This window comes from Eurytemora carolleeae, unplaced genomic scaffold (assembly GCF_000591075.1).
Source record: "Eurytemora carolleeae unplaced genomic scaffold, Eaff_2.0 scaffold445, whole genome shotgun sequence".
Taxonomy (NCBI): Eukaryota; Metazoa; Arthropoda; class Copepoda; order Calanoida; family Temoridae; genus Eurytemora; species Eurytemora carolleeae.
Genome location: NW_019396462.1, coordinates 199050 through 219660, shown reverse-complemented (window position 1 = coordinate 219660; position 20611 = coordinate 199050). Strand labels below are relative to the sequence as shown.

At 32.1% G+C, this 20611-nt stretch overlaps 2 protein-coding genes across 2 annotated transcripts in view; one reads left to right on the top strand and one right to left on the bottom strand.

Annotated features, from left to right (window-relative positions):
- LOC111703730 (glutamate-gated chloride channel) overlaps positions 1 to 2377 on the top strand; it is a 31985-nt gene extending 29608 nt beyond the window's left edge. The window contains exons 14-15 of the mRNA XM_023475766.1: positions 1487 to 1546; positions 2176 to 2377. Coding sequence (XP_023331534.1) covers positions 1487 to 1546; positions 2176 to 2260 — 145 coding nt within the window. The 3' untranslated portion in view covers positions 2261 to 2377. The remainder of the gene's footprint in view (positions 1 to 1486; positions 1547 to 2175) is intronic.
- Positions 2378 to 10910: 8533 nt separating this feature from the next.
- LOC111703735 (complement component 1 Q subcomponent-binding protein, mitochondrial) lies at positions 10911 to 19959 on the bottom strand. Its single transcript, XM_023475771.1, has 9 exons — positions 19833 to 19959; positions 18159 to 18232; positions 17548 to 17636; positions 14844 to 14915; positions 14736 to 14783; positions 14311 to 14434; positions 12073 to 12195; positions 11792 to 11880; positions 10911 to 11146 (listed from the first exon to the last, which is right to left on the bottom strand). The coding sequence occupies exons 1-9, from the start codon at positions 19955 to 19957 to the stop codon at positions 11120 to 11122; spliced, it is 771 nt and encodes a 256-aa protein (XP_023331539.1). The 5' UTR covers positions 19958 to 19959; the 3' UTR covers positions 10911 to 11119.
- Between the last annotated feature and the right edge of the window lie 652 nt (positions 19960 to 20611).

Below are 20611 nucleotides of genomic sequence, written 5' to 3'. Positions count from 1 at the left end.
CCCCCCCCCCCCCCTATTTGAGCTCGTGGGGGGGCATATTTTTCCACCGTTGTACAGGGGAGGGAGGGGGGGTTTAATTTTTGAAAATATATAATCTATTCATTCCAATACAAAGAAAATGAAGCATGAAATAAGTATATGAATGCTATAGGGAAATTGCAACATCTCCATTTTGTAAAATAATATATTTTGTTCAATATTTGTGAATAGTACTGAGTACATCTCGAGAAATTTTGCATATTTGATGAAGTATTCTTTGCTTCGTTTCAAATCTCTCTGTATTATTTATTCCAAAATATTCTATATTCATTCATTCGAATCCGTTTATATAGAGTGAGATTCTGAAATATATTAAATGTTTTGATTTGAAGCAGATTCTTTAAATATATATATACTTATTACTTATCCTTTCATTAAACCATTCAATTATCCTTTTAATTATCTTTCCATTTAATATTTCATAAAAACATTATTCTTTCATTGAAGCCTTTAAAATAAAGAAAAACATCATTTGGTTGTTATCTATATAATAAAACAAGACATTCGTATATATATATATGTTGCGTATAGCCAGATTCTTTTTTTCAATTTTTTTTATTTCCACGGGCAACGCCGTGCCCTTTAGCTAGTTTAATTATATAATAGTATTGAAGCATAACAACTGCATTGCAGGCATTATATTATTAGATATATGCTTTAATATTTAATCGGTACCATAGATTAATAACAACAAAGATTTAGGGTTTTTCATTCACAATAACCCTGAGACAGAGAAAGGGGTCTCGTGCATGCTTTCTCTCAGTCTTGTAATTCAACGCTGCCTGCGCGAAACTCCTTTGGGCTTCTACCTCAGGGTTATTATAAATGAAAAATCCCTAATCTTGAAAGAAAGACATCTAGTGCACTCCATATGGTCATTAAATATTTCTACTTTCAGTGCACTCTATGTGGTCACTCACATTATTTTTACTATCAGTGCACTTAATGTGGTCACTTCCTTTATTTCTACTATCATAGTGCACACCATATGGTCATTCAATATTTTTACTATCAGTGCACTCAATGCGGTCACTCCCATTATTTCTACTATCAGTGCACTTCATGTGGTCACTTCCTTTATTTCTATTATCAGTGCACTCCATATGGTCATTCAATATTTCTACTATCAGTTCACTCAATGTGGTCACTTCCTTTATTTCTACTATCAGTGCACTCCATGTGGTCACTCCTTTTATTTTTACTATCAGTGCACTCCATGAAGTCACTTCCTTTATTTCTACGTTCAGTGCACTCCATGTTGTCACTCCCTTTATTTCTACTATAAGGGCACTCCATGTGGGCACTCCCTTTATTTCTACTATTAGTGCACTCCATGTTATCACTCCCTTTATTTCTACTATAAGTGCACTTCATGTGGTCACTCCCTTTATTTCTAATATCAGTGCTCTAGTTACCGGTCTCTCCCTCTAATAAATGATGAATTTAGATTCACCGAGTGGATGAGAAATTTCCAATTCCAAGCTAAGAAGATTGATGTTCTGTCTCGGTAAGTTTAGGTTGGTCGGAATACTTGTTTTGATAAATTTCAAATTGGCCATGTGTAATTGGATTTATCAAACAATATTTGTTTCTTTATTTTAAAATTGATGTTGGTTTAATTTCATTAATATCTGTCTATAATTATTTGGATAAATGCGTGTGGGTTTGATTTCAGCACAATTTCACTTAAATTTCAATTAATTTCTACAGTGTAAATTTAAAGTTCTTTATTTTTCTATAAATTCCTTTTTACATTATTTATTTTTGTACTTATTCAGAACTTTTTGTTTGCTTTAGTCTTAATTGAGTATAGAATTTATGAATAGAAATAAATTAATTTAACGATTATAAAACATAATATTTGGTATAGTATAAAACTGGCTATGACCCGAATTCACCCCAAGTTGAGGAATTGCAGGGTTTGTTCAGAAATTTGGTTGTGTGTCACAAAAAAGTATTAAATATTAAAAACAGAGGATTTAATAAGGTTGTACATTGTAAAAAGTACAAGTGGAGACTGTATAGGTCTTTTTATTATACTTTCATTAATAAAGATTATGTTTTACATTTTTATTACTATTTTTTTATAATTAAAAAAAAAACTTTTTTTTGGTTACACATGACTCTTGTTTTTAGAATTCTGTTCCCGTCAACATTCGCCCTGTTCAACTGTCTATATTGGAGCTATTATCTTACTAGGTCTCATGGAAAACAATCTTAAACAAACCTAGTAGTTCATACAACCTAGATACTAGTTCATACAACCTAGATACTAGTTCATACAGCCTAGACAATAGTTCATACAAAATAGACACTATTTCATACAAACTAGACAATAGTACATACAACCTAGACAATAGTTGATACAGCCTTGACAATAGTTCATACAACCTTGACAATAGTTCATACAACCTTGACAATAGTTCATACAACCTTGACAATAGTTCATACGACCTGGACAATAGTTGATAGAGAAACCAAAACAGTATTTCTGGTTTTAATTGTAACAGTGAAGAACAAGAACAGTTTATTGTATGTGCAATTGTGCATGACAACGTACTTAAGTACTGTACGTTTCAGAGAACCTGAATGTTTACAATAATATTGTAATATTGTTTAATGTTTGTAAAATGATAATTGCAAAATTCAAATCCATTTCAAAATTATCAAAAAAAAGAAGAATTGAAACAATTAAATTTTCCGATAAACAGATGTTACATTTTCAGATGCCATCAAAAATTTATTATTTTTAACGGAAAACATCCGTTTTCCGTTTTTTCTTGATGTTCATTTACTTGATATTATGTACAATTTTTGCATCTTTAGGACAGTTAACCCTATTATGTATTTCTATTATTATGTATTATTAAGGGTTCGGAAAATAGTTTATTCAATTGAATCCCACAGATCCAAGATTATATTTAAGTCCAGTAAATTTTGACACAAAATTAATTATTTAAAAAGTTAGATTTTTAAATGTTTAAATTGTTTGCAAAAAAAATAACACAATTGATCTAATTTCGCACAAAAATGAGAACGTCCTTGCAGTTACATTTTATTTCAAATTTTGTTATCTAAAGAGGTTGTCATATTTATTTATCATTAATCCTTAAGTGCCATCATTGATTCACAATTTAACCCTCTAAACGACGAAGGAGAGGAATCGTCGTTTTTTATTTTCGAATAAAACGAATTTCTCTCAATTTCTGACTCTTCTTTGCATGCGTTAATTCGCAATTATTGCTTTTTCTTAATGCCTGTTAATTTTCTGTTTCAAAACGAGCAAATACTTTTTTATTGCAGTTGCTTAGTTATCAATATAATCAATATTCATTCAGGTTTTTAGAATTATAAAAACATATTTCAAGGTTTGCTTGTCTTGCATTTATAGTTGGTCACTTTGCGACGTTTTGTGTCTTTTACTAGCGGGCGGGTTTACTCCTAAACCTCACGTTATACATTTATAGAACGCATATTGAAACCCCCTGAAAATTGAGTTTTGGCTTAATTTTGATCGGCTGCCCATAATCTAGGAGTGCCATAAAATATTAACAACCACAACGGAAATTTTTTGTTTATCTGGCCTTGCCTATCTGTTAGGTACTTTACGTGTCACTTTGTGACCGCAGGTTTCAAGAAATAAAAAAGATATATATGAACACTCAACTGTTTAAAAGTGTTAAAGCAAGTGCCGCTGTTAATCGTTCATGGCACTCAATATAGCTGGGAGCAGTCAGATTAATTCTGAAAAAATATAAGTTTTAAAATTTTTAATGTGGATTTTCTTGAAGATGTTTCCCAGTCTATATAGAGAAAGAAGAAAAGATTGTTTAAGCTCGTAAATATAACAAATACGTCTTTATTTGGCATTTTCTATCCNTTGGCAAAGAAAGAAACATAGTTTACAATCGCAGGAAATATGTGAATATATTGAAACAGATAATTTTATTATCATTTAATGATGTATGTATAAATGTGTAACTCCCTCGGGAGTACTTTTACCAAAAACAAGATTAATTCTAAAAGGACGTGTGTTTTTGAACTTTGCCTAGAGAATCTCAATATTTGAATTTTGAATTTGGTTTTTTAATGCATACTTTTTACAAGAAATTAAAACTGCATTACATTTTTTGACTTACAGGGAAAATACTATTCTAATTTGTTTTTAATTAAAAACACAACTAATTTGATCTTAATACTCAAGAATGTCAAAACCAAAAAGGCCAGAACAGGACGATTCAAAATAGGGAGTTTGCCAGAAAAAAAAAATTCGCGGATTTTTTAAAAATATCTTTCGTTTTTCATCTGAAAAGACGAACAAATTGAGTACTCTTTTTTTCAGTGAGAATATAGTAAGATGTATGAATCATGTATGATAAAAATATGTTAATTGTTATGTAATAAATTTGTTTGTCAAAGCTTGAAGAGCACAGAGATATGAATGCAATACTATAAATCTACTCTTAATCGTTATTCAAATAAACGTGTAATTTTCACCAGTAATGTTTGATTTCAATTATTTTTACCAAAAATTCCTCCAAAACAATGGAAGGATGTTATGTTAGTTCATATTCTCACTTGGGAATGTTTCTGAAAAATAACATCCCGACCGTGAAAAAAAACCCTCAAATTTGTATCACAAAATGTTGCATTTTAAAACTTTTTATTACTTATCTTGCATTTTTTAATGATCCAATTGGTTTTGAGAAACCTTTTAGTAGAATAAAATCCCCTTACGATTATTGATTTTAATAGTCAGTGGTGCCCCCCCCCCCACCTCCATTGATGAAAATATGCACTTAATGAGCTTTTCTGTGCACAGCAGGAAGTCTGCTGAGTTGGGCCAATCTTCGTAGGGAATCGTATCCCCCCCCCCCCCTCCCTCCCCTCCTTAGCACAAACAAAGAATAAAGACATTGTTGGTGGAGCTTGGATATATTCACTTAAGTAGCTAAAAGGCACAAACACTAAACAGGGATATATTTTCTCCGCCATTTTGATTCTTAAAAAAAAAGAATTAAAACCCAAAAACTTATAATTTATTTATCATAGATTTGGTGTTTAAACTTTAGTTTCTGCATTTTTATGTGCAGCACACCCTTTATTGAAAACTTTGGGGTTTGGGTGGTATTTGTCTCAATTTTCCAAATCAGATGAAGCCATTTCTTCTTTTTCATCTGTTTCATGGTTTCAGCTAAACCATTTTGTTCTGATATTTTTCAAATAAAAACTTGAGAAAGGAATTGAGTCTTTGCTACAAACTATGATTTTCTAATACCAATATCTTTGCAAACCAACGTCGTAGACCTTAAATATTTTAAACTGTCACTTAAAATGGATCAAATAATCTTAGTTTGAAATATCAAAGGTTTACATTAAAAGGCTGCAACGTTAATGGGGTTAATTTGGGTTTGTGACAAAGACTCAATTCCTTTCTCGGCATTAAATGTATCAATTCTAACAAAATGATAGTTAGGAAACAATGATTTACAAGTCTAATCTTCCTACTGCCCAGAATTTACTATCTTTGTTATCTATATACAGTAGTAATCTCTCTGTTTAAATGTCTGTTTGGATGTCAGATCATAAGTCATAACTCATGGATCATTTAACGGTTTCGCCTTCAATTTTGATTGAAGAACTCGGTTTTAAAGTTATTCTTTTTATTGAAATCTCCGGATGGGTTCCCGAGCTAGTTGTTTTTATAAAGCTAAGTCCAAACCACTAGAATCTCCCCAAAAGGTTCTGTTCTGTTTTGCCTCACTAAGTCTGTATGTACGTGTACTGTTACAGTTTTCTCGCGCTGCTTTATAGTCGGGCTTTTACTTTTACCGGGTTTAATTTAGTAGGGGTCATCACAGTAAAATGTTTACACCAACCCTATCCCTCTTACCCTCAGCATATTCAATTGTCTAGTAACAAAGTATATATCTCTAAAATAAACAATACATGCACACTGCACAGTGTGTTCCAAAAAAAGAGTGTTCATGGTATCAAATAATGCATTAGAACTCAAATTTATCATAACTTTTTAAACTGAATTAATTGCGGGTAATATTTTCTCTCATTTTTAAATTCAAAACCTTGTTTAGCTGTATAAGGAGTGTCAAAATGTTAGAATGTTGGTTCCTCTAAATTTGTGTTCTTATTTGACACTCTAAACAGAGAAAAGGAGGTAACTCATTTTCTCCATAAGAAGTCAAGATGATTGTGGAGTAAACACGCAGCCCCCTGTTTAACTGATACAATTAACAAACTTTTAATTTTTAGGAATTATTTTTAAAGATCTTATGAAAAGTTTGACATGAAAAGGCATGTTTTTTACTTTTTACGAAAAAATTATTTATTTTCCCCAATTCAGCCAATAAACATTGAAAAAAATACCTATCATCAGGGGAAAAACAATGATTTTCAAAAGAGAGGGGGGAAATTTTTCAGGAAAATATTTACCCCTGCAGGTGAATTTGTAAAAGTGATAAAGTAACATCAAAAGATGAGTCTGCAAAACCGACAGAGAACTATTCAAATATGACGATCCCAAGTTTAAATTATTTCATCTACCTTAATTATAGTATTTAAATTTATTATTTCATTATTACTTAGTGATTTGGCAAAGAAAGAAACATAGTTTACAATCGCAGGAAATATGTGAATATATTGAAACAGATAATTTTATTATTATTTAATGATTTGACAAAGAAAGAAACTTAAGTTTACAGTCGCAGGAAATCATGAATATATAGAAATAGATAGTATAGTTCACTACAGCCGTCTCATCCCTTGTGGGTAACCCTGCATAATTATTTTATGAAAAAATTTTGGTCATTGGTTGCACTAAATTAACACCAATTATAATTATAATATGTTTACCCTCCTTTAAACAGAAACAAGGCTTTGGATTTAAAAAAAAAATATTGCGAAAAAATACTTCCACGAAAATGTAAAGTTATACAAAGGCATTAACATTCACTATTATCTTGGGACATCCTGTTGTATTTCTGAAAAATTATTTATCTGCAGTTGACAATACATCAGAATCCACCACAAATGCTTTTGTAAATAATGGATACACTTACTATATTGTATGAGGGAGGGGCATTAGGTTGCAAAGATATGATAATATTGCCAGTTTAGTTTAGAGAAGCCAATGTACAGGATAAAAAAGAAAAAAATTATTTTAGGGCGTATAAGGATTAAGAATGTGGAAAAATCTACAAATATTTATTTTCTTTTTTGCAAGAATAGCAAAAGGGTGTATTCCAATTTACACATTTGGTTTTATATTTGCAGATTCCATACGAATTGTATTTTCTTTTTTGCAAAAATCTTATTTATAAAAAAAACCAACATTTTTACTTCCAATATTTTAAATTCGTCGTCGATTAAATACTTTTATATAAAGCTATGAATAATCGACGAATAATTACGCTGATAAACAACATATTTAGAAAATATTTCATTAATCTCTTGGTTTGTTTATAAGTAATTTCAAATTTTAAAACAAAAGATCTAAATTGCATAAACCATTTTCATGAAGTGTTTTCTTTTCACTCGGGGATTATTGTAAACTAAAATCAGAAAATTTTAATTTATTCCTAGTTTTACAGAATATGTTTACAACTTTTAACATTCATAATGGAGATATGTTATCAGGGACATTTTAAGTGAATTTAAGTTTTTCCCGCCATATTATAGAAGTTGGCATTTTAAGTGATCATCAATCATATGGTTGATGTTGCGTAATTTCTTAAATTGAAACGAATTACAAGTGGGAGCCATAAAACTGTGAAATTAGAAGATTAGAAGGTTAAATTTGCCATTGCTAGTTCAGTGAACCTGAAAACACAGTAACTGTGCAGTGTACACAGACCCATTTATATTAATCAGTTTATTTTCATTCAGTGATAACCAGAAGACTATGAAATACGCAGACAACTTTTGGAATCAAATTTTAACATTTTAAAGTAAACAGACCCATTTCACTAAATTAGTGTTTTAATAGTGTCTATTAAAACGATTTGCTTTGTAACATCAAATACACTTTATATTGCTATAATGTCGACTTCCTATTCCAGTGTTTTCTGAATTTCATTGTACACTGCTGGTAAAATTATTTACTTTCTAACAACATATATTGCACAGAAGGATGCTTACATGTGGGCTTTTCATTACATTTTTACGAGTCTTACTGTATTTACTTGGTATTTATGTAATATGTATATTTTATGTATATATCTGAAAGTAGGATGAGTTGGATGAGATGTAGGCACTCGACCTGAAAATTAGAAAAGAATATGTCTAGGAAATACATTTATACAGAGCGTCCCATATCAAAGCGTTACACCAAAAGATGTCCGGCCACATAATACTTGAAAAACCTGGTATTTTCTGCAAGACAATTTATAGATTAGCCTTTTACATTTTTTAAATGATGCATTCTTTGTTTATTTTCTGATTAGTCCTTTTAATGTCAATTTAGAGCTATAGACAATCCAATATGATGTGGGACACCCTGTACATAAAAGATACCCACAAAGGATGAGACTTCACAGACGACAGTACGGAATTCTATGGATCTTTTTATCTTACATTAGGTTCCCTAAGCTATATTATTTTCTCTTTTTCTCAGTTTATCCGTTAATAACTATGTTAAATGCACAAGACAAAATACAATCGTTCATGCAGATTTAAAGAGTTTCAGGTCATCATTTGTGCTTTTAATATATTTCATTATTCAAGTATTTCACAATAAACTACTTAAGGGGTCTTTGCAGACTTTTTTCTAATCGGATTTTCAAGATTGAGACCATTTTTGATATCTACGTTCAATTTGCGATTCAATGAGCTTCTAGTCCTTCTAGATCTAAAAAAACAATTGTGTACTGTAATAAACTGTAACCTAACATTGAATTTAAAATTGGCAAACGGAGCTTATCTTATACTTTTTACTTCTCTCAAGTTGGAAGCTTTAGGAGCCTATAAAATTGTTATTTTTGATCTACAAGCCTAATATCGGACTCATTGAATTCTAAATTGTACGTAGATTATAGAAATGGTCTCAATCTTGAAAATCCGATTACAAGCAAGTCGGTAGACCCTTACACAAAATTGTGCAAACTGAGATTATCTTATTTTTACCAAATTACTCACTCCAGCTGGAAACTTTAGAAGCCTATAGAATCGTTATTTTAAAATCTACAAGCCTAAAACTAGGCTTATTAACTCGGAAATTGTACGTATATTATAAAAATGGTCTCAATCTTGAAAATCCGATTACAAGTAAGTCTGTGTAGGACCTTATTCCCCGCTTTTAAAACACCCTGTGTACTGTTTTGTGAATTGGTGGTAGTCTTAGTTAGATTCGTACGTATACATGATTCAACTGTGAAATGATATAAAATTTGTCTGTCCATATATAAAGCTGCAATATAGTTTGGGAATTTGTACAATTTAGAAAAACGAGATATCTCAATAAAAGTAGACTTTTTAATACAAATTGTTTATGTACTATTAAAAACTATATGATCATGTTGAGATTTTTCTAAAAAAGGCTTTTTGTGGATGTTAAAGCAAAATAATTGTTATTAGATATCAGATTGCTAGACGTAAAGACAGAGTTGGTTAGCCTGGAAGACGTAGAATAAGGCTCGGAGGCCATTCGGCGAATCAGGAGGCTCTGGGGAGGTCAGATTGCGGGCTCATGGAAGCTCTGCACCCTCTCCCTAGTACAATCCATGCAAATGTTTAGAAATTATAGGCGGTATACCACAATAATATAGTATGATCCCTGGACATATCTTTTCTTCTTTTAATTTAGTTTATGCTGGAATGAACTCGGGAATGTCAAGCGAAGCTTGTGCTGAAATAAACTAAGATTAGCATGACAGATTGTCAGAGAATTGATTCAGAGAAAATTAAATAATTTTCAAGAATTTTTTTTTCTATAAGAGATGTTCCAGGGCCCTCAGGGTTTTGGGTTATGTACATGGAACAAATGGTTATATAGCATAAATGTGTGAAATACACCAGCAGTATGGAAACAGTACAACAAAATGGTGGATTACTGTCTATTCTCTTTGGGGACATATTTTTATTGAGATTTTCATTCTGAGCTGACAAAGGAATCAAATCTTTGCCACAAACTCAAATTTTCTTATCCTTATATCTTTGCAACCTTTATATTTCAAAACTAAAGCATTTGATTTCTACTAGAAAGTTTGAAAGGTCTACAACATAGGGTTGAAAAGATATTGATTAGAACACCAGAGCTTGTGGCCAAGACAAATTTCTTTCAAGGGACCGTTCTGTTATCTAGATATTTTTCGGTTAAACTAAATAGCCTATTAGCTATTCATTAGTATTATGTATTAGTCTTACTCAAGGAGTATGAAATAGAAGGGAGATACAACTGACGCGGCCCGCCCTACCATATGATTACACATGCTTTGCAGACGGGTACTACTCCATTTGAATAAGAAATATTCAGAATAGGTTATTGTATACGCGGTAATTGTACATCAGACAAATATTTCTTATACAAATGGAGTACCGTCGTCTGCAAAGCATGTATGCTCATATGGTAGGGCGGGCCGCGACAGTTGTATCTCCCTTCTATTTCATACTCCTTGGTCTTACTTTACACGAAATCATCCACTATCAAGTTTGAACCGAGTGGAACATTGTTTTGTTCATGTTTACTATAACCCTGTTCAATAATAAACTGCGTCAATAGATAAAAGCAGTCTGTGCTTAAACACAATTTGTAATGTCATCTCTTCAGTCTCTTGAGTAACACAATAATAACCTTCCATCCATACAAAATTATCTTGATACAAATGTGTTTCCCAATTCAGAATTGGATTCGAATGAAATTATTTGTGAAATAAATTATTTATTCAGGTAGAAAGTTTAATAAAATCTTCAGTATGTCCCCAACCCTCCTGACAGGTCAAAGAGTACGACATAAATGCAATGAACAATGTCTGTACTCAAGTCCCAGCTGCAGTTTTCTCACGTATTCAAAATGTCGTCACTAAGATGATAATCACTTGACCCGTGATATTAATCACGTGACATCAGTTTACATCTTGGCGAACTTTTCAATCTCCTGATGCACAACAAAATAAAAAATAAAATCAAAATTAATGCTTTATTTTTTTACGACTTAATATATCCTTCAGTGTTAAGGTTACACCCCCCCCCCTCCTTGGGTGCCCCTACGATGTGCGGACAATTTTTTAAGGAACCATTAGGATAAAACTAGCTCAAATACGAAATTTTATCCTTTTAAGGGATTTTTCCTCAATGTCCAAACCAGTTGAATTATTAGGCCAAGCAAGAGGAGTTGAGGAGAAAATTGCACCAGAAACGGTCTTTATTTTTAAACATTTCCCTCTAATTAAGAAACAAAAAAATCGAAAAAATTGTCAAATATCGTTTTCACCAACTTGAAGTATTTCCAAAATGGTGCCATTCTTAAAATCCCTTGAAAATTGACAGAATTAACCCAATTTAACCGAGAATTGTTAAAAAAGGCCACACATGGCGGGAAAAACACGGGCTGGACCATTAAAATGCTAAAATTTCGTATTTGAGCTAGTTTTACCTAATGTTTACTAAAAAATGTGTCACACAACTGTGATTTTTTTTCAGGGGCATCTGCCCCCCCCCCAAAATAAAATGAGATGGAAAGGGGGGTAAAATTATCAGTAATAATCTAAACTCTGGATTAAATTTATTCTGGTCTGCATCCCTGAAGCAGGTTGATATACTGTGAATGCTCGTGCGCGCTACACCATTCAGAGAGATTATCTGCGAACTCACTGTTCACTCCGCGCTCCTCTGAAAATAATTATCAAATCAAAAAATCAAAAGTTACTTATTTTAGTTGAAATAAATGGTACAAATAAGTAATTTTTTGAAAGAAGTTAAAAAATGAAGAATATTCCTGACATTTATTATATGAATTCTCTTTTCAAAAATGGTAAATTTAACATAAAAATCTGAACAGTAGCTTTAATTATTTTATCCTACCTAGCATCTGCATAAACAGATCGTAAAGATAACCGTCTAGAATATCCCCGGCCACGGCGTAGTTTTTATCCGATATCTTGTCCCCCTCGTACATGGTAACCTCCTCGATAGCAAACAGATCCTCTGCAATCAAACAATATTAAAGGCAGAGCTAACACGATGCGCCTGAACAAAATCAAGGCTTTTGAAATGCATCAGAAATAATAATAGAGGGGTTTGAAAATATGAGTAAAATCATTGAGAAAAATGATTATCCTCAATATCTTTTTTTAGAAAACTCATGTTTTATGAATCTACTTGAAAAATTTCCATTTGTTTTAGTTTGTTTCTTTAAATTCTATTATCAAGCACGATAAAACATTTTGTTAGCAGTACAAATTGAAATAAAATTCATATTTTTATTTTCATGTTTCGTGTTCACGTCCGGATAGTTCGCATCGTGTAGTAAGAAGTAAAATCAGCAATATTTTGATCAAGAGTGGCAAATTATGTAAACCCATGGATTTGGACAACGACCAACAACAAACCAAACTTTAAAAATGAAACTTGTTCTTTTCCAAACACAGTTCTAAAAGATTAAAAGTGTTATCAGCAAAGAACTATCCAAAATCAGGATACCAGACAAAGAATTTCAGTGGGTTAGAATTTCTTAGGAGAAATCTCCCCCTCTCTGTTAAAAAAATAACTCCTGAGCTAGGGGCTTTTAATGGAGATAAAATTAATTTTTAAAACACTCCCGAGTCCTTGATGAAGCTTTTGAAATTTATTTTATGCATGGAAATTAAGGTATAAGTGTTCCTTAAAAAAATTTCAGATGTCTATGAAGCCATTAACGCTACATGTAAAAATTGAAACATAAATATCCCTTGTTACACTGTAAAAGTGTACTCAACTGCTTCCTGATTGACCCCCTAGATATGAACTGCTTCCTGATTGACCCCCTAGCTATGAACTGATTTCTGACTTACCTCCTAGCTATAAACTATAACCTGATTGACCTCCTAGTTGCAAACTAGTTACTAGATTGATCCCCTAGCTCAGATCTATCAACCTTTTTGACCCTTTGCTATGAACTGCTACCTTAATAACCCCCTAGCTCTAAACTATCTACCTGATAGGCTCCCTAGCTATAAATTACTACCTGATTAATCTCCTAGCCATAAACATTTTACTTGATTGACCACTTAACTATGAACTACCTGATTGACCCCTTAGCTATGAACTGTCTACCTGATTGACCTCCTTGCAATCAACACATATCTTCCTGATTGACCTCCTTGCAATCAACAACTATCTACCTGATTGACATCCTTGCAGTCAACAACTATCTACCTGATTGACCGCCTTGCAATTAACAACTATCTACCTGATTAACCTCCTTGCAATCAACAACTATCTACCTGATTGACCTCCTGGCAATCAACAACTATCTACCTGATTGACCTCCTTGCAATCAACAACTATCTACCTGATTGACCTCTTTGCAATCAACAACTATCTACCTGATTGACCTCGTTGCAATCAACAACTATCTACCTGATTGACTACTTAGCAATGAACTGCTTTTGGTGGCTTGTGAGAATAGACAACTGAGTTTAAAAAATATGCCTTAATTAGTTAACTGAAATTGCTGAAGCTTAGAATTACCTAAAACCAGTACTTATGGCTGGTTATGATTTTTATTTCTATCAAGAAGTGAAATCAACTATTTTGGTTTAACTAATAAATGTAGTTACATTAATTTTTAAAATCGGGTCGTAACGGCAACACTCATCTTCTACTTGTATTTGATCTTCTACTTGTATTTGGTAAAGGCCCAATTTTTTTTATCGGTGGGGGGGTGGGGGGACTCTACATATCGCCTGTAACCATTTGAGACTGTGTGCATTTTCAAATTAAGAAAAAAGGTAAAATTTACGAAAAAATCAGGGTCACACTTAAAGAAATATATCATCTGAAAAGGAATTGAGTCTTTGCCTCCAACTCAAATTTTCTTACCAAGTTATCTGTGCAACCTGACGGTGTAAACCTGTTATTTTTTAAACTTATTTGATCCAAAAGAATTCACAGCTTAATATTTCCAAGGTCTACAGTAAATTAATGGAAAGAAAAGATTTAAGAATTAGAAAATCAGAGTTTGTGGCAAAGACTCAATTCTTTTGATTTCTGATCTCTGCATTTGGTCCAATCATTATCTTGGTCCAGACAAACTAAATTATTAAGGGGGGGGGGGGTTACCTGGTCCCTCTCCCTCCTGTGCCATCTCCTCTGGATGGACGTATGTGCATGTAAAGGATAATGTTTTCCCATTACTCTTGACAATATCAACCTCGAAATTAGGTCGGGACATCATCTCAGGAGCCTACAAACAAACATTCGTTTTTTATTCGTTTTAATACTTTAAATCCAAAATATTATTCATTTTCACTGAAAAATTATTTCTTTTCCCAAATTTAACAAAAAAATCTTTTTACTTTTTTTCACTCCACGTATTCATATATAAAATCTGGAAAAAATGATGTTCTAATGTTTTTTTTTTTGAAGGAATCCGGGGGCTAACATAGGCTAACACAATTAATTTTTTCTTTCAATCTATTTTTTTCTTTTTTCTATTCCACGGATACTTCAGCTAGATGTCTGGTCGAGATGTTCTCTTCTCTTACCTCTCCTGTTCCATCATCAGGTTCAGCTGAGTCTACAGTATGGTTTACNACACAAACTTTGAATCTGAACTTTATGGAAGTTTCCTCTGAGTCTACAGTATGGTTTACATTTAAACTGACGATAATCTTCTCTCCTTGGGCAGACTTGGTCAAGGTAACCTCGGCGCCTTCAATCTTCACCTAGATACAAAAGGTGTTATAGAAACGCCTCACCACGGAAATGCCTCAAAAAAGGACTCAGAAAACTAATTTTATGTCTTCTCTCATCTAAAAAATTTATTTATTCAAAAATTATTTAAGTTGTTAATGATAACTTTATTTGCTCCGCAAGCTACGGTGGGGCCGAGCTCTGCGGCTAAGACGGGCTAGGGGACTAAGCGCTGCGGCTAGGACAGGCAAGGGGGCCGAGCACTACGCCCATGGCTGTGTAAATCGATAAAAAATAGTATTTTTAATTTTAAGTTGAGAGAAGACCTTATTAAGTAAGTTTTACGAGTTTTGTTTTTAGGCATTATCGTGGCAAGGCGTTTCCATAGGACCCCGACACACAATACACTAAAGGTGTAGAGAATAGAAATATGTATATATACGAGCTACAGGACTAAAAATCTNGTCTCCCCCCCCCTCAATAGACCTAGACCGCCTACTGAATAGATAATCTCCCTGCTGGGTCTTAAGTCTGACCTAACCTTTCCTGGATTGGTTGGGTCAGACCCATCAACCCGGATCCGGATCCTGGATCTGCACTGAGTAAAAAATGGATCCGGATGTAAGCTATTTCTATAAATTTACTGAATTATTTTAAACAATACAGAATTTTCAAATTTGTTATCTTTTATTTCGCTTATTTTTTGCTAAAACTTGACGAGCCATTCGGAATTCAGGAAAAAGTTATTATCTCGTTTTTTTTCAGTAGTTCAGATTTGGGTTGAGAGTAATTTTTTTTTAAAGTTTTTGTTTGATATTTTGCCACTTAAATCTGAAACCATGGATCCACATTTTTTTGCAGATCATGATCCAGGAAGCCAAAATCTAGAGGACCCAACGGATCCGAATCCTAGCCACTGATTTATTTGTTTATATGCTAGCTATAGCTGGCCAAACGACTGGACAAAATCGGCTGAAATTTTGTGAGTGAACCCATGGGTGTCCGGGGGCTTACATATGCTAAACAGTTCGATTTTTTTTTAAATCTAATTTTTTCCGACGCCGGGCACTGACCCTGAAAATATCATTACATTTGCTGATCTAAAAAACGTACAAACTTTAATTGAATTTTAATCTGACAAAATATTCATAAGTCAGACCTAACTATTTTTCGGTTCTTACAATTTTCAGTTTTCACTGTACCCTAACATATAGTTATTTTGTATTTTCTATTAATTGAAGGAAAGTGCTAATTGCAATGATTAATTTAAATAATTATCAATTAGCGGATAATAAATGTTTTCGTTTCATTTATCCAATAATTAATTACATTAGTTCAGAATAAACAAAAACAATAATAATTCATTCAACAAATAAATAAACATAAGTTTTATTCCTTTCATGGATATATATTTCTTTAAATAAATAAATCTGCAAATGTTTGCATTTATTGCTTTTCTTTCAGAATTCATTTTTAATTAAATTTTATTACAAGTCATTAAGACTATAGTTCGTCATGGGTATATATTTCTTTAAATGATGAGAAAAAACGCTGAAAAATTGGTGTTCCTTTCGTTTATTCCCAAAGTTTTATTAATTTTTTACTACAGTGGTGGGCGTTTATATCAATACAATGAAAACGACTTTTCTATTTAAGTTACGAATTACTACAAACTTTTTTCAAGTTACAAGTTCACACGTAAACAAAGAGAAGCTGTTTAATTGAAAGATTTTTTTGTTTCCATGTTGATTAAAAGCATGGTAGCAGTAAAAAATTAAATCAAATGTCGTCTATATTGTATTAATATATACGACGACTGTACAATAATTTATGCTCTATGGTCCAGTGGTAAAATCTCGAAAGGTGAATTTTATTTCGAGTAACCTAGTTTCTGCGCTGGTGTTCATTCGGTTCTCAAAACCTTTTGAATCATAAGAAGATCCTACATCCCCCCCCCATATCACCATCTGGTGTATAATATCGTGCGTCATAGAAATATAGATTAATGAAAACAGAATATTTTCAATTTCGGTTTCTCTTATAAAGTGACTTGCACATTTTACTGGAGGAAAATATATAAGAATTATCAGCTAAAACCTGGAAATAAGAAAATATCATCAAAATTAATGAGCAGATAAAGGTTTCAAGAGTATAGCTGTAAATTGGACAGTGCCAAATTTTCAAGGAAGGTCACTTTAAAGCACGCTTACAATCCCTTTATCAAATCTTCAGCAAGTCCCCAAGACACATGCAACGCATTGAGTTAAAAAATTATTCGCGATTTAAAGTGAATGTGAACATAATTTTCTGTGATCCTCCATTTATCATTTAAAATGGCATTTCTGATTTATAACGGTATCGATAAAATATGTGTCCTATCAAGAATGAATCGGATGTTCATGATTATTTTCAATTATGGTTTCTCTTTAAATATAAGTGACTTTCAAAACAGAAACAATAGGGGAAAAAAACATCTTAAAAAACCAGAAAAACAGAAATTTCTTCCACATTATCCATCAGATTTAGAGGGTATTGTTAATTGGGAATTGCCCCTCTTTAAATGGAAGGTCACTTGAAAAAACGTCTGTATAGTGTACAGTCCCTTTAAAAATACACAAACTTTGAATCTGAACTTTATGGAAGTTTCCCTTTATTTGTATTTACCTCCCATCCTTCAAGTTTAGTCAGAGGTTTCTGGTTTTGTTTCTCTGAAGCTATCTCCTCTGCTAGAAACTTGACAATTTCAGCATCACCTTTTAAGTTCAATTTTTAAAATAAAAAATTTAGATTTTTCTTCAAACAAAAAAATGTATTTCATATGTTATCCGAACTTTTATAATTATTCACAAAGGTATTTGAAACATCTCTTAAATCATGTTTCAGTACCATTATTATTTTTGCACAACATTAATTGTTCTCCTCAGAAAACATAATTGTTGCAAACTGAAAAAACAATAATCGACGGTGGGCGAATAAAAATAAATCCACATAATCATGCAAATCACTTATTATATAATTTGAATTGATTTGATTCATTCATTTAAAACAGTTTTCAAAGAAATTTTTTATCTTGTTTTCAGAAAAAAATGTTGTTTAAAATTACATAAATGTTTTATAAATGTTACATAAATGTTATAAAAAATGTTGAATAATTATTTTAAGCCTAGTCTCAAATATAAACTAACAAAAATGAAATTATTGCTAAACGCGTTTTTTTAAAGCTGCATGTCATTGTACGTGTTGTTTTTTAACATTGATGACGTTTTTTGAATTACCTTTTGTTGCAAATGCTCTGGCTGGTACTACGCAGGAGAACTGGGTAGGGGTTCGTAGAACACTGGACAGAAGCCTAAACACAATTTTAAATATTATTTAAAACCACCGAAATAATGATTTGTACGACTATCAACAAAAACTTGCATTAGAAATAACATTTGTCTGCGATCATTAATGCGAGATATTTAAAGACTCACGAATACTAAACATGTTTTTACCATTTAGTATTCAGTAACATAATTCCTTTAGTTTTCTTATAAAGATAACTAGAAAACTTGGGAATAGGAAAATGATTTTAGAATTAAGTTATAACTTTATAAAGCCCCATTTCGCTCAATTACAGTTTTAATAAGAGTTTAATAAAACTATTTGATTAGTTATTACATTAAATTACACTTGTGCATTTCTGTTATGTCGTCTTCCCATTCCATTGTTTTCTGGTTCTCACTGTAGGTGTATGTACTTTGTACAATACAATCTATATAATAAACCAAGACATTCATATATATATATATGTTGCCTATAGCCGGCATAACGGCTGGACCGAATATGCTGACATTTTTTAAAGTCACTCCGGGATGGCCGTGGTGTGTTTTAGGCTATAAAAAACTTATTTTTTTCTCCAAAACTTTTTGTTTTGTTTAAATATTTCTCTTCAAATTTTTTTTCCACGGGCAATGCCTGGCTCTTCAGCTAGTCTTACATAAAATAAAATCAGAAAATAATATAGAATTGTTAACAGGCTCAGAACTAAAACTTTTGAAGAGGGAAGGGGGGAAACTAAATTAAAATGCGACATTCACTTACATTTGAGGTTCCCGTCTTCGTTTTGTTTAGAAATCTTAAAGAAATTTTGCAGATGGGATCATTTGTAAAAGTAAAATAAAATAAAATTTGTGAAAAAGTTATTGTTTCATCACTTATCCCCCTTTTTCAAATATTTTTTTTCAGTCTTTTTAAACGTTTTCGCCAGAAATCGTATTCAAAGAGATAACACCTTAGTCAAGAATCTCATGAGTAAAAAGTTTAAGGGTTTTCAGATCACTTTCCCCCATATTTCCCCACAAACAGATTACGACTTTGATCAAAATTCAAAATCGTAACCTTTGTATAAAATGTATATGAGGGGGGGGGGTGCAAGGGTGCAGGCCTATAGTTCATTCTTCTCATTTTCAAACGACAACGGTGTCGATACAAGACAGGGCTTTATTTGTCAAGACTGGTATCAGAAACCGTTATTTTTGTAACGACTAAGTTGTTTTGTAGATATAAATGTTTTTAAAGTTTTGTGGGGACCTAGGAGGTGAGGGCACGTGCGGGTTCCTTGTATTTCAAGAATTAATATTATTTTATTATAAAGATTTATTCACACACAAAGATATACATATGTAAATGGTGTAGTTTAAATTTGTTTAAATAAATTTTTGAATATATATATAGCTTTACAAAAGAAAAAAAATAAGTATGCAAAATTTTGCACAAATAGGCGACATTGATCATTACTAATTACATAGCATATTTATCATTTCAGTTATTACGTAATCATCGAATCCTTCAATATGTAAATTATTCGTTCTTGTATTTAAAAGTTCTTGCAAAACCGGAACTTTCCATGCATGGTCCAATGGGACATCAAAATATTTCATTTGTTTCTTAACTATTATTTTACTAACCTTGGGTTGGTGAAATTGGAAACAGATCTTGAGTTAGCTGTTACAAGTTTACTGGCTAGATTTACGAGAGATCTGGACTTGGACATTTTAGAACTTATAATTCTGTAAAATAGATTAGTTAACATTACAGAGACACATCACACAAGAGTAAATTCTGTAAAATAGATTAGTTAACATTACAGAGACACATCACACAAGAGTAAATTGCACGCAAGATTAAAATTGTTTGTGTTTTGAATCAAACTTGCTGTTATTGAAGAGTTATTGAAAAGGACAAAAAAATGTTATGAATTTCTTATGCGTCAACGGATAAATTTGCTTTGCTTACTTGTGCGTCAAATCAAAATCATAGAAGCTACGAGGTCTCAAAGAAGTACATGCAACCTCGCAAAAATTTGACCTTTTTTTAACACTATGGAAAAAATCCTAAAATTTGTAATTTCCTATAGAACGCCATCAATTTTGTACAGGGATCTCATATGTAACACACAAATATAAAGGGTCATGTGGCTGCAGCACCCGGCCCCCTAGCCGCGACGCTCAGCCCCCTAGTCTGTCCTAGCCACAGAGCTCGACCCAGAAATTTTCTTAACCTAACCTAACCCTAAAATGATAAAAATAAATAGTAAAAATTTTGTTGAAAAAAAGTAGTCATGTACAAAATTGATGGGAGGTAGAATATCGTGCGTCATAGAAATATAGATTAATGAAAACAGAATATTTTCAATTTCGGTTTCTCTTATAAAGTGACTTGCACATTTTACTGGAGGAAAATATAT

Excerpts from the sequence above, each read along its gene's own strand:
- LOC111703735 (XM_023475771.1), bottom strand. The coding sequence starts at position 19,957 with ATGTTAACTAATCTATTTTACAGAATTATAAGTTCTAAAATGTCCAAG. Across the intron at positions 17,637-18,158 it reads CAGAGCATTTGCAACAAAAG|GTGATGCTGAAATTGTCAAG; the intron begins GTAATTCAAAAA and ends TGAACTTAAAAG. Across the intron at positions 11,881-12,072 it reads TCTGTTTATGCAGATGCTAG|AGGAGCGCGGAGTGAACAGT; the intron begins GTAGGATAAAAT and ends AATTATTTTCAG.